Source organism: Perissodus microlepis, chromosome 4, assembly GCF_051167445.1.
Source record: "Perissodus microlepis isolate ML-2025 ecotype Zambia chromosome 4, ASM5116744v1, whole genome shotgun sequence".
Classification (NCBI taxonomy): domain Eukaryota; kingdom Metazoa; phylum Chordata; class Actinopteri; order Cichliformes; family Cichlidae; genus Perissodus; species Perissodus microlepis.
The window spans coordinates 32,363,953-32,378,511 of NC_140464.1; the positions used below are offsets into that span (position 1 = coordinate 32,363,953).

A 14,559-nucleotide genomic window follows, 5' to 3' on the forward strand; every position below is an offset into this window, starting at 1 on the left:
TTTGTTTTTTTTCAGGGTTGCGGGGGGGCGGAGCCTATCCCAGCTGTCTCCGGAGTACCCGGAGGGAACCCACACAAACATGGGGAGAACATGCCAACTCCACACACAGATCCCAGCCTGATGGTGGACTTGAACTCAGGACATTCTAGCTGTGAGGCGACAGTGCTAACCGCTGTGCAGCAAAAATACTACTATTATTTCTCTTATTTAAATCATCAGCACACTCTTGAAAAAGAGATTAATCTCAAGAGTTTTTCCTTAATAAAGGTTAAATTTGGAAAAAACGTTATGACAGATTGAGCTGTTTCATCTTTAAACCACAAAGTATTTGATTATATGTCATTATAGCGCAGTTAAACGTATTATCAGTGTGTCAGTGTAGTTGGATAGAGCTTTTTTCTTTTTTTTTTTTTTTTTTTTTTTAAATAACAATAGAAATAGTAATCTTATTATTTACAGTTACATATATAATTTGGCGTCTGTATGAAAATCAAACCCATCTTGCTCAGCGCCCCTCAGGTGACTGAAATATTAACTTTAATATTTTATGTTGTGTATTTTGACATTTTTCTTCATAGAGCTTAGTGTCCAATAAGGCAACTGTGTGCAAATATTTCTCAAACTGTATCAAGAGCCTGTAGATTCTTACAGGGTATTTTTCTGGAGCACTCAGTGCTTTATGAAACATGCCTAAAAGCTTTCTGCCTAACATCCACACTCAGAGCGTGGTGAACAGAGCATGAGCACATTTAAACACAGTCACTCAGTTAATTAGGTTAGCTCACTGAGTAGCACTTCTCATAGTATGGAAATTACAGAGGATGATATATGTGCACACTTACTCTACATGTACACATGCAAAGTATGTGTGTGGACAGGATCCTTGGATGAGGCATGCATGTGTGTATTAATCTGTTGTGAGGATGTGTAGATACATAAAACTGCCCCTCAGCAGCTGACAGTTGCTGGGAGTTCCTCCTCTACTGCTTTCCCCTGTAAACAGGCCTCTTTCATTCAATTACAGAGTGTCACCAGCAGATGGCGCTTTCTTCACAAAAATCTTCCTCGGTATTATTGTGTCTTGTAAAATAAAGACGACTGCTGATTTAGCACTATAGGAGTGAAACAGAATTTACTTGAATGTCACATTATTTTGACAGCTCTTGTTCTTAAACCTCTGTTAAAACATAAAAAAAAGATAAAGGTTTACAGTTTGACCATTTAGACATTTTGTACCACAAACCACCAAAACTGTTTCCAGTAAACAGTTCTTCATTCATTTCAATCTAATGTAATAAACACATTCAACGTTACTTGTTCTTTGTGAATTATGAGCACGTCCTTCATTTTTTCTGTTAGGTTACAATATTTGTATTTATCTGTGGAACTTCTTTAACCTCTGCTATTGTGCAGAGGTTAAAGTTTGAAGCCAGGAATCTCCCAGCAGTGTGATCTGGACCAGCAGCTTTCCATGTGTTAACTCTGCAAAGAGTTTTCCTCACATCAGCAGAGGTCAGACACAGAACCCGGACGTTGTGAGGGGGTTGGACTTCCTCATCACCACGTCATTCTGAGCTTCAAACCGTGCGTAGAAGTTGTTCAGTGCGTCTGGTAGGGAGGTGTCACCATGGCAGGCAGGTGTTGATGGCCTGGATGCCCTGCCACATGCACCACATGTCGCCGCTGCTCTGATGGCTCGAGACAGTTTGTATATAAACCAATAAATTTAGTCCCTGTCAGCGCGCACACACACACACACACACACACACACACCAGAAATTGGTTTGTTGCCTCAGGACAAAGTGTTTTAAGTGTAACAAAATGTCAGTAAATTTATGAGAAAACAACTAATTGGTTCAAAATTTTTATTTGAACAAACAAGCTGATTTTCATATAAGTGTTTAGTAACAATGAAATAATAGACTGCTTTTTATAGCACTTTCTACATTCACACTCCAGTGAAGCAAACTGGGTTCAGGAATACTTTGGCACACAGACCACCAACCACTAACTTTCCAATCAGCAGATGATTTGTTTATGAATGACTTGGCTGTGGCTCAGGTCTGTGCCTGGGCTAATGCATGGCCTCTGTGTGACACCACGCATGATGCATACATCTGTATCTGCAGTTGTAGAAGTTTCTGTGTGTCTGACTGTGTCTAACGGCTCTGCGTGGAACTACATCCTGGCTCCTTACATCACAAAGTGTCCTCTAAAGACACACACAGACACACACGATCTCCTAACTGTTCTTTAGACATCATTCTGGGATCTTCTCTTACTCGCTGTCACTCTCATCCATTTGACATTCCTCACCAAGGGAGTGACCCGAACTATACAATCAAACTCTTTCCTCCCTTAAACTGTTCTTGTGCCCATTTTCTGTTTCCACATGAAGTCAACAAACAGCATTCTTGCTTATGTATTCTTGTTGTCCAGGTGTGAGAGTACACTGAGAGTACGCTGTGGGTACAGCATCCTCTGCACTCCTATTGATTCGACAGGCAAATTGGTGAGGATCCAGTGTAGGGGAAGTATGTCTTGAGGCTTCTCGGATGAGAGGTGAAACGTCTTCAAGCAACTTAAAGAAGTCCAGACGCATTTTTCTTTCCAAGCTCCTTAGACTACGATGACCTGGATGACTGAGAACCTTCACAGACATATTAGTTCACTAAGCCACTAAGTTAAGCTTAGTGAACAGAAAGTTCAGCACAAAGGCAGAGAACAGGATTGGTCCCAGTAGAAACTAGAAACAACCACAGCCACAAACCACCTCAAAATTATTCTTCTGTAGGGGAAGCCAATCTAAAGTCAGCTTGGCCATTGTAGCTGTGAGAGAAAGATGGCAGATATGTCTTAACATACATGTTTGAAAAAGGATAACTAAGGATAAAAATGTATGCATATACAAAATGTATGCATCAGTTGATTTGAATACCTTTTAGTTTTATATAGATGATCATTTCTATGGGAATATTAACCCAGGAAGCACTCTCAGTCAGTCATCCTTTCAGCTCTGAAATGTCAGTTACAAATGACAAACACATTTGTTTGAAAAAACAAAAACACTAATCTTTCCCGATTAGTCCTGACGTCACCAGCCTGCTCACTGAGACAGGCTCCACACATGAGGAACTGCTTTACCTTTAAATCAAAGTATTATTATAATAATGTAAATGAGTAAAACTAATGTCTAACCTGTCAGAAATGTATCCTGGTTTTCTACATTTAAACTAAACTCAGATATGAAAGATTTGAATAAATGTGCAAGCTTCTGTTTCCACCACCACTCACTGTGCTTGGTGACTAAGTTCTGACTCCAGCTCTATACTTCCCCGATACAGAGCTCTGTATTTTTCTTCTTCCTGTTCTCCCAGAAACAAAACATGAAAGCCACCCTTTAACTACACAGGAGAAAGAAAGCAGGGAGGGAGGAAGTAGGAAGAGAAAGAGGAATATGCAGAGAAGAGGATGGATGCTCCTGATTACCTCTCCATCTGTCCCACACTTTCCCTGTGTGCAGCACAGCGGCTGTATCTGAGCTTTTACTGCAGTGTGGGGAAATCTGCCTGCAGGGGAGTAAAACATGGGAGCGTCCCTTCCCTCCACTTCTCCTTTAACACCTGTAAGTTGTCTCTGTGCCCCCACCAGTCTCCACTGTTAGAGGCTTCAAGTAATAAGAAAAATACAAACAGTGGTGAAACATCCAAAATGTTGTTTCCTTGCTGTTTCCAAAGTCGGTACATGGATATCTGTCATTTCTCCAGTTTACCAAAAGAATCCAGGTCTCAACCCCCCAGTCATAAGTTCACTGAACTCGAGAAGATGCACCTCTCGTTTGTACACGAGTGTAGACCGTTGTTATGGTGACACTTATGCAGACTTTGAAATTCATTACAGTTGTAACACACCTTACTCACTCTTTGTTTTACCATGATGGTCTTTATGTCTCTGTGTGTGATTATGGATTAAACACACCTTGTATTTTAGAGGTGGTCCGTCTCCTGCTCCCAGCTCTTGCAGATGATTAACTCACCTGTGAATAACTGTGTGATCAGCAGCTTCCTACTTAAGCTGGAGGACGACACCTAATAAATACCTAATTGGGTCTTCAACACATGCACCGTGGCAGTAATGTCTGTTCTGTGCAGGAAACTGGACCCTGTGAGTAAGACAATGGCTCAACGTTAAGTGCTCAGCATGAGTAGTAGTGCTAAAAGTGCCTGTCTGTTTACAGGTTTCTGTAGACAAACAGGTTTGCAGTTTATACGAGGATGTTGAAGCTAGTTGAAGACTAACATCTAACCGTTAGTAGAGCTTGACTGTTAGAAAAGCACTTTCTGCTAAACGATCGTTGTTCTCACTCGGATTCATTCATTCATTTGTCTTGAAAAGGTGTTTTATTTTTTTCCTGTTTCTCGGTCTCTAATTCGAGAATAAATGCTTTACTCGCCTTTGACTTAAACACTGTGAATGACCTTCACAAAGCCTGACTAACTATTGCTCACTTAAATGGCACAGTCTGGCATCTTTGGATCCTCGTTGGAGCGATTCACGACTGTATTTTCTATGGAAACTTGTTTGTCCTCAAGCTAGTTTATTAAATCCGCGACCATCAGTCGCTTAGTCTGCTCTCTCTGAAAATAACCTTGAAACAAATGTGCCATCAAGATCACAGCGAGGTGTATGAATGTGTATGCAAGACATGTGAAGGAGGCAGGTGATGCTAATCCTCCAAGAAGAGTGAATGCAAAGCAAACGTCCCCTCGCTCTTACAGAAAATCTCAGTGCACTCCACAGGAACTGTCCACTCATTCCAATCGCGCGGGTCACATGACCCACACAATTCATTGTGACCTCCTCCCGACTCAACTCTCAGGACTAGGAATGTCGCCGCATTGACGCTACGTCACGTCCAGTTTGACCAACTGTCAGGCGTGGGTTGCGTAACGGCGTGGAAAACGCCAAGCGGACGTTCTTAAGCCAGATATGGATTGGTGGGTGGCGCCACTACGCCAGAGCCGTTGGATGGGAGGGCTCCGCAGTAAGCACGTGACTAATTTGATGCTGCATTCAGGTGGTTGTCATAAAACAATACAAATGTAGCTTCATTTTCTCGTGGCGTAACTAATCAAACTAAATGCAGCAGGCGGAAACTAAAGAGAAGAAGCATCATCTGTGTGTAACGACAGCACACAGGTAGTTCGGTGGAATACAGACTCTATGAACTGCAGTAGTGAACGTGGAGAATATAACGTCTGACTCACATGATTACAGGCCGGATAATAAACTACTGCCGTGACGAACATCGTGCCGTGGTCGCTTTTGTTTGGTTTTTTATTTCAACTTGTCGCCGTTTCTTTGGGTGCTCAACTTAACTTGACTTGTATCCGACGTCAGTGAAGGCAACAGAGCTTCCAAAGGCCACCGTGAGACGGCTTCACCCCGAGCGAGAGAGGCCGGTGTTTGTTTTTGGTGCCTGGACAAAATGCTGAATCCGCAGAGGTCTCTGTCGGAGCTACCGAAGACGTCGACGGCCAGTCAGGTGGAGCGCGTTGTGCTGGTAAGCTGCTCAGCCGTCACGTATATCGCACCATTAGACTAGCAAACACAGCGCGGTGTGACTGAAAGGCTGGTGGTGCTTCGCACTGACTCGTCTGTTATTGCACAGAGCTGCCCACGGTAGCCGTTAGCCCCGAGCCTGCCCGCGCGCTGTCACGTTACTGTGACATTGTGGTTGACGGTCAGTGGGCCCATGGCAACGGCTCACTGACCGTCACCGTGACACCGTTACCGACAGGTGAGCCCGAGCCTTCTGTTTGCCGCTGACTACCGATGACAAACTGGACCTAAGCGTTTTCCCTGGTCTCCCTCACTGCAGGGCGGGGGTCATACTGTTAAACATGGCATCAACACGCGTGTAAATGTCACAGAGTGTGTCTCTACGACAGCAGGAGGGAATGATCTAATATGGCTGTGAACAGATTCAGCCATGTACTGGTAAAACCGTCGGCTTGCCAGTAACAACCAATCACAAGTAATCTCGCTGGAGCTCCCAGTGTCACAGCTGGCTGATGGTCCACAGCTGGCTGATGGTCCACAGCTGGTTTTGAGGCTCAGACCTGGCCTGTCCTTCAGTAATGAGACGCACACAGGAACAAAGTCTGAGCTGGACACACGGGGCAGTAACATCACAGCTCATAATGTCAACACTTTGCATTTTTGTGAAAGAACATTAGCAGTGTGGTTTTTATGCTTTCATACAAACCAGTATGGTGTAAGGTCTAAGTGTAGAGCCTCTGCACTGAGCCCCCACTGTGGACACGCGGCACATTACCACTGCTGCTTAGTTCCACGTCACAGCCTGTTGGTATCATTAGTGTCCAGGATCAGACCGTTTTAAGTGGCTGAATCTGGACCATGAAACAATGGTCTGTGTGGGGACGTTAAAGAAACAACGGCTCGTTGGCAGAACGGGTTGTCCCCTTGTAGACCGGTGCTCCCCCCAGTGTGGCACACCCCATAGTTTGTTCTAGGGTTCCCTGTGTTCATGTGGATGTTACACCGACATTAATGACACTGCTAGCCAGTTAGCTTTTTAAAACGGGCGTAAATATTCCATTCAAACCCTTGACGTGCTCAATTTCAGTCTCACATTAGTTGAATTATTTGAAAGAGGCGAGACTACCAAAAGGTCAAATAATAGACCTGACCTGACGACTGCCTGTGTTGCAGCAGAAATCTTCCATAGAGTCAATCAGTCTAATCATATGAAGTCAAAATACAAGTTTATGGATATTGGACACAATGTTGCAAATTATTGGGTAATCATGTAAATTACTGACATATGAGTAATTTGAAGTCTCGTATAGTTATCGATATGTATTATTGATCAATAATAGTAATTCTGTACGCGTGCAGGGCGAGCTGCTGGTCTGTTATCTTCGTCTCTCACTAACAGTAAACTGGTTTACTGTGTTTGGCAGGAGGAGGAGTTCAACTGGCTGCTTAAAGAAGAAGTGCACGCTGTCTTAAAGCAGCTCCAAGATGTTCTCAAGGTAAACGATGAGCTTTCATGTGTTAGAAATGCATAATTACGTGGCTGAAATGATACACGAGCTTTACCCATGGAGCTCTTTGCTGGTCACAGTAAGTCTTTGCCAGGCTGTTCGAGTGACAACATCTGGCAGGTCACTATGACAGAGCGCTGTTGTTTTAACTGAAAGGCTGGTCAAACACAAGTGTCCTCAGCACCATAAATACACACAGTCCTGTCAGTGAACATCTCTAACAGGAGAGCAGAGCAGGAAGAAGCTCTCAGGTCGTTTCAGCACATGTTCTGACTGAAGAAGTCTCTGCTGTGTTCTTGTCACCAGGAGGCATCCAGACGTTTCTCCATGCCGACACCAGGCTTTGAAAATCAGCTGAAGCAGGAGAACTTCATCCTTGGCAGCTCAACGTAAATGCAGCTCACACTGCCGTACTGTTACCGTGGTAATCATTTGTGACATGAGCGGGCTGCACGTTACATGTACCGCTGTCGCCATTATACGTGATAGGGTCACCTTTCACATCCACTTCCTTCTGTATTTGTTGTCCTGTGATGATTCCAAAGGTAAAAATGTGACTTTTTTTCAGCAGCATGGATCAGGTGAAGGGCGTGCTGACTCTGCAGGGGGAAGTGCTGACTCAGGCTGTGAGTTTATGACTTTCTCACAAAGGCTTTCAACGACACTGCTTTAGGCTGAGCATCTTTAATGTTTGACTCTGTCTCAACAGGATATCAACCTGAAGGTTGCAAAGAGCAGCCAAGTGTTGCACTTCCAGTTTAGAGAAGACAAACAGTGGAAACTGCAACAGGTATAGAAAACAGAGCTGCACTTAATACAACACGTAGCTGCTTCTCTGACTTTACAGCTACAGAAGTTTGAGGATGAAACCTTAGAAAACAATGAGAAAGAAGGCAACTCCTCAGCTCCCCGGTATAACGCTCACCATGAAGCAGCTAACGTGCAGGCTGCAGAGGCCGTGCACGACGTGGTTCACACAGAGCAAAGCAGCAATCTCTTACTGTTTGTCAGGGTCCTTGTCAGGAGTGCAGCCAGGCTGAGGCAGAGCGATGTTAAGTCAAATATTAACTACCAATGAAACCAGTCTCACGGTGTTAACACGGTCACTGTAACATTTGTGTGGGCCCTCTGCTAGCACACGTGTAGTGTGACATCACAGAAGTATTACCTGATGCATCCATGTAACTATAAGACTGTCAGCATGTGTCAGTGTTCAGAGTTTAATGACAAACATGTGAGCAGGACTGTGGTCAGAGGGGCGGGGCCTCTAACCAGGTAGGCCTGACCACATCACAACCAGCGAGCTTCTAACATGACTTTGAATTGAATCAACACTTTGCATTAATTATACCAAACACAGTTTGACATTCAGAGTATTATGAAAAATATTACTGAGCCCAAAGCAGCCGAGCACTGTTAATGCTGTGAGCCATCACTGCCAGGTGTGGGTGGAGGCAGACGCAGCAGCACTTGTTCACGCCTCTGTCTACTTCGGAAATGTGACACTGGTCACAGATATTTGTTGTTCTCATGTTAGGGACATGTGATGCCACGAGCTGAAAATAAAGCAGCAGATTCTTTCACATGTCTGATGTTTGGTAACATCCAGGAGTGGACAACAAACGGTGGATCCAGTTCTCTTCTCTACAGTGGAAGATGTTTGTCCCACAGCCAAAGCGTCCGTGAGCGGCTGTAAACACTGAGTTTGTCTTAATATCTGAGCTCTGCAGTGATGGAAGGACCACAAGCAGCAGCACATTTGTTTGTAGTTAGGAAAAATAGCTTTGTCATTGTGAGGCCGTGTTTATTTATTGAAGTTCTCTGTACACAGTTTACCAGTTATTCAAGTCCTGTTTTCATTTGCATGATGATGTTGTCAAACAGAAGATTGCTCCTCTCTGTAGTAGCTCATGGAAAAACCAAACTGTTAAACATGTTCACAGTGTAAAGCTTTACTTATTATCCGTATGAGTAGCTGCACCTGATGACTTGCAGGTGAAGATCTGTAAGTCATCAGCTAGTCTGGTCCAGACCACCTAGCTTTTAAAGTGAATGCAATGAACCCGAGAGGTGATACTGGACAGTTTTATTCATGAACTTGTGTTAACATATGACCCCCACCCTTCACTGGTCCTCGTTTCTGTGGCCCATCAGATCCAAGATGCCAGGAACCACGTGAACCAGGCTCTGCAGCTGCTGAGCAGCCGTGACGAGAGCTACCACTTCAAGTCTGGGGCTGAGGTCAACAAGGTGTGTCCCTGTTAGCACACAGCTGCCACTCTCCTGGTGCTGCTGATACTAACATCACATTTGTGTTCATGCTGCAGCTCATGGATGGAGTGATGCTGCAGCTTACACGAGCTCGAAACCGCCTCACTACCCCAGCCTCCATGACGCTGCCTGAGCTGGCTGCCAGCGGTTTGATGGTATACACGCTGCACTCAGTGATCTTGCTGAAGAATAACTGTCTTTGTAAAGATGCAGGTTTTAAAGAAAACATGACAGCAAGTTTAGTCAAATCAGGTTCCTGGTGAGAGCAGGGTTTCTCAGGAAGCTGTCCTCCTGTAGGTCAGTGCAGTGTAAACTGTTCCAGTGCAGGCCCTCTGACTCTGGTGGGAGGCTCCCGCTGACAGACGAGGGTGATCTATGGCATCAAAAGCAGTGCTGAAGTGGAACAGTCGCAGTCAGTAATAGTTAGGAGGTCCTGTTAAAAGCCCAGTCTCAGTGCTGGGCTCTGAATCCACAACTGTTCTGTGAAACCAGCGCCTGCAGTCTGGGTTGGCGTTGACTAACCTCAGCCGACACTCACAGGATCAGAGATTAACTTCAGGTAACCTGTAGGAGCTATTTATACCTTTGCTGTCCACACTTTAGACTTGTGTAATGCAGGATATGTTATTAAAGCCATTTGGCAGTAGCCACATCAAATATTACTCGTTAGATTGTTACCCAATGAACCTGCTCGGAGCCCATGCTGCTCTGATGTTAGAGCAGAAAGGTTGGAGAAGCACTCATCGAGGTGGTGTGGGTGGAAATAAACTCCACCAGGGCAGAAATACACCAAAGCAATCTGCAGGTTGTTCCTGGCTCTTGATGATGAATTTTAAAGCAGGACTTGATGAACTCTGAGTGTGCTAGCTCAGTCAAGTTACTGCAGAGAAACCCAGCAGAGTAATACTGATGAAGGTTAAACCTTCCTGTGATGTTTCAGCCTGACTGTCTCACACCAGCCTCTTGTTTGATCACCAGAAAATGTTCTCTCCTCCCATACCCGGGGACGTCATGGTCAACTTTTACATCAACTTAAGCAAACTGTGTCTGACTGTGTACCAGCTCCACGTGCTGCCTGCTAACACCACCAAGGTTAGACACTGCGACACCGTGCACCCGTCTGTGGAGCCACCCTCTGTCATGTGACCAGTGTTTGTGATCCTTCTCATATCTGCAGAATTTCAAGCCTGCTGGAAGCTCAGTGTTGCACAGCCCTGGAGCAATGTTGTAAGTCCTTCAGTCCTCTGATGAAGCTTAAACATGTTGTAGGAAGGTGAAACGTTTACACAAAGAGCCATCAGTGTCATTGGAACTATTCATATACATGCTTATTATTAGAAAACGACATATTTTCATTACCAGATGATGCAGCCTTATTCTGTTGTGTAATATTACTGAAACCTGGCTCTATGAGTAATACTTAAATATGACTGTGGCCAAATGGCCTCTTACTCAACAGCTGGGCTCCTGCCCCCATGATGCTGGCTTGGATGGTGGATGGAAATTGTGATTTACTATCTAGTTACTGGTAACACACAGTAGTGCTAAAGTGTACATGGTGGACAGTATTTAAGTTCTCTTTACATTTTGCTAACACAGTGAGCTCAACAACAACCGGTTTGAGGTGAGCCATGTTCACAAAGTGGAGTGTGTGGTGCCTTGGCTGAGTGACACGCTGGTGTTCTTCACCATATCCCTGCAGCTCTGTCAGCAGCTGAAGGACAAGGTCAGTCCCTCCAAACACTCACACATTATTAATCATGAGAGACGTGGAGGAGATTTTGCAGCATTCATTCTGGGAGTACATGCTGTCTGTTCGGCAGTGTTGGGAAGGTTACTTTTAAAATGTATTCCACGACAGCACTACATGAATGTACTCTGTGATTTATTACTGAAGGTTCCTCTCCACACCAACACCAGCTAGACGTTTAAATCTTCATATGAATGAGTAACAGTAGGTGGACATTAGGTAAGGCTGCACTTTTTGCAGTGATCTCGTATAGAAACTATTCCGCGCGTATATAAAACAGGTCCGCGGCTCCGAGCCGTAGTAAAGGGACCTCTGGCTAATACGTCGGGTTCGTGTCGGCCTCGTAGCTGAAAACTAGCTTTACTTTGTCTGGGTCGACTTTGCTAGCGAGAGACAGAGAGAGGCGTTGAAAGGCTGCTCCAACGGAGCTTATTGTTTCGGAGGAAAACAGGAACACAGCGTACAGTCGAGTCTTAACAGCTTACTTACAGCTGGGCTCGTCAGGCTCTCTGTTTGGCTGCAGTGGTTATTATTATATTTACATGCTTCCAGCTCCCGTTTCTGCTCCGTGACAGCTCGTTCTGTAACACCTGTACTGATTTTTCTGTGCCAACATGAGACAAATGTGACTAAAAATGTTCAAACATGAAAATGAAATATGAATATTTACTCTGAAAACTGAATTAAAAGCTAAAAGTGAAATAAAAAGAAACTAATTAGAAAATATGAACTTTTAATAACACCACCATTCAGTGTAACGAGGGTTACCCCAACCCCTGATGCTGATGGTTCTGGAGCTTTCATGGGGGGTGGGGGGTCTTTTTGTCACGCTTAAATGTTTCGGATCAAACATACAAAAAGTCAGTTATACAGAATCTAAAATGATGAAGGCACGAACACGTCTCCACACCACTGTAACTAACCTGGGGTGAACCGAGACGTTAGCCAGGGTCATGTGACAGCTGTATGATTGCAGTTAGGTTTGGCAACGTTGGATAACAAAGACTTTGGGTTTGTTTCATTTACTTTGTGTCTTTACTGTGGGAACAGATTAGGATCAAAGACCTCTGGGATGACTGCTCTGGGTTAAATGATCTCCCTCCTGAAGGCCGTAAACACAGCACAGTTTGCCTAAACGTGTTTCTACAGTGGCTTGAAGTATTTGGACCGTTTGGCAGTTTGTTTCATAAAGTGATCTTTCCTTTTGGTCTAGACAGTTCTTTGTTTTTCAACATTTAATCTGTTACAGTGAGTAGAAAGTGAAAGGAAGTGAAAACTGTTTCATCTTTGACTAAATCCCAGCTGCTTCCTTCCCTGCAGATATCGGTTTTCTCCAGTTTCTGGAACTACAGACCTTTTTAATCCTGCAGCCCGTCATCCTCCAGGCTCCGCTCGGACTCACACTTAGCACTCTGTTGTAAAGGAAGTGTTCATTATTTTAGGTATTTGAAATGCAGTGTGATGTCAGAGCGCTAAAGCTCCGCCCCCAGTGATGTTAGCCCAGATAGCTGACAGTCCCGTCAGTGCGTCTCAGTACTGACGTGTGGATTCATGTCATTTGGTTCACTTTAATAGAATTATTTATTACCCACACTCACATTCCTGATTGTATTTGAGTTGTTTTGTAGAACACTAATTTTGTACTAAAAGTACTTTTCTTGTACTTGTTCTTACATGGTGATCGCTTTGAAAGCTTCCTCATAGTAAAGTCCTGCCCTACTACTGTGGTACTGTAGTACTGGTACTGTGGTACTGTAGTACTGGTACACAGGTGGACACCACAAGCCTGTGACTGTGCTGTAAAATGCTCAGAGTAAAACAGTCTGCTGCCACTAACAGCATCATATATTCACTCTGCTGCATAACAGTAACCTCACATGCAGCAGTAATGCTGCGTGACATTGCCTGTGCGTTACTGTTATGATGCACATGGAAAAGGCAGTTTTAGTGGCTGCCAAGCGCATCATGTTGGAGTGGGAACATGAGGAGGAGGAATCTGTGATGAAGGTAACAACAGTTTTCTGTATTTTTGATGGAACTAAGAACGTAAACAAAGGAGGAAGGTCTTTGAAGAAGCTCCTGTTCTGTTTCTCCTGCCGTAGCACCTTTTTAATCTTCCCACAGGAAACAAACCACTCCACAGTTCATACCAACAAACCTGCTCCACAGTACGTCGAGGACAGGGCTCTGCTGGAGGCTGTCATCACTGTACCAGGACCAGGTCGTTTGGGGTGTAATGAGTGGCAGTTTGGACACAGATGTCCGCTGCTCAGCTCATTTTACCTGTCACTAGCTGATTGGCTGATCTGTGTATGTAGATACTGAAATGCTTCTTCACAGATCTGAGCTCTAATTTATCCTGTTTCCAGTCTTATAAGGTGCACAATCAATAGAGGAAGTGTTGCTCTAGCTCTAGTACAGCTTCTTCCTCCGAATTATTTCCCCCATTCAGTATGTGGGTGTGTGGGACACAGGAAGAATCAAACATTGTTGTAATGGGTAAAATATCTGTTGGAGTGATATCAAGAACATGCCACAGTCTCCCCCTGTGGTCTGCTTTACAGAGAACCATGCACGGCGTATATTTACACGTGTCATGGCTCCTCCAGTCTGCTTTTGTTCAGATAGTCGTGCACAGTCCTGAGCTGCTGTGTTTGTCTGCTTCTGCACACCGTCCTGAGCTCAGTACAGATGGCAGCACGGTTGTTTCAGAACAGCAGAAGCTGTAAGAAAAGAACCCGACGAGCAGGATAAGCAGAAACATTTGTTGTGCAAACTGATGAACACAAACATGGCTGGAGCAGGGCCCTTCATCCCCTCGATCTCACATTCCCTGTTTGTTACTACATGGATTTATTTAAATAAGCTACATGTGACATCATCTGTTGCTGTTTGTATTCGTTTCGTCTCGTGTTGATTTTCTTTCAACCAAATACTATTGTAGACCTGAACAAATGACTTCATTCCACTAAGTATTAATGTATTTAAAGATGCCTGTCATGTAAAATGTGGAATGTGTGCAATTAAACTTTCGTCCTGTTGAACTCTCTTTGGTGATCTGAAGATGCATGTAATAAAAAAGTCATCACTGAGCTTCACATTTGTGTTATTGGAAATGCAGTGCCACATTGTGTATTTGTCACATACATTTTAATATTAGACAAAGACTCACGCAAAATTCATTTTTGTAATGATGTCATACATTAGGGCGGAAAGAGATCCAAACCTACCCGACCCGGTCTTTGTTTGTGGTAACACCAGCTGCACCTGATTTGCAATCAGAATTCTGAAACACATCCATCAGTTTGTTCCATGAAGCTCACGTTCACGTACTTGGTTATACAGCAGCACAGTGAGATGAAACACCAGGACCTTTACTTCTGAAAGGCTCAAAACAGACGAAATGATATTAGAGTTGCGTAGTCAAAGTCCAGTTGTGATGCCTTGTCATTCCCAAGAGTAAATGCT

The 14,559-nt window shown here is 44.2% G+C and overlaps 1 protein-coding gene across 2 annotated transcripts; it reads left to right on the top strand.

The window, feature by feature from the left end:
- The first annotated feature begins 5,254 nt into the window (after positions 1-5,254).
- On the top strand, positions 5,255-14,183 carry rogdi (rogdi atypical leucine zipper). 2 transcript variants are annotated; one of them, XM_084927141.1, is made up of 11 exons: positions 5,255-5,563; positions 6,987-7,058; positions 7,377-7,459; positions 7,639-7,696; positions 7,780-7,860; positions 9,225-9,320; positions 9,398-9,496; positions 10,320-10,433; positions 10,519-10,568; positions 10,941-11,067; positions 12,412-14,183. In XM_084927141.1, exons 1-11 carry the CDS (start codon positions 5,489-5,491, stop codon positions 12,451-12,453), a joined length of 897 nt encoding a protein of 298 aa, XP_084783267.1. In that variant the 5' UTR covers positions 5,255-5,488; the 3' UTR covers positions 12,454-14,183. The 2 variants fall into 2 exon arrangements, with proteins under 2 accessions (XP_084783267.1, XP_084783268.1); XM_084927142.1 differs by having other exon boundaries at positions 5,261-5,563; positions 7,642-7,696.
- Positions 14,184-14,559: the final 376 nt, after the last annotated feature.

Coding starts and splice junctions, on each gene's coding strand:
- rogdi (XM_084927141.1), top strand. CDS start 5,489: ATGCTGAATCCGCAGAGGTCTCTGTCGGAGCTACCGAAGACGTCGACG. Junction 7,861..9,224: donor AACAGTGGAAACTGCAACAG/GTATAGAAAACA, acceptor GTGGCCCATCAG/ATCCAAGATGCCAGGAACCA. Junction 9,321..9,397: donor CTGGGGCTGAGGTCAACAAG/GTGTGTCCCTGT, acceptor TTCATGCTGCAG/CTCATGGATGGAGTGATGCT.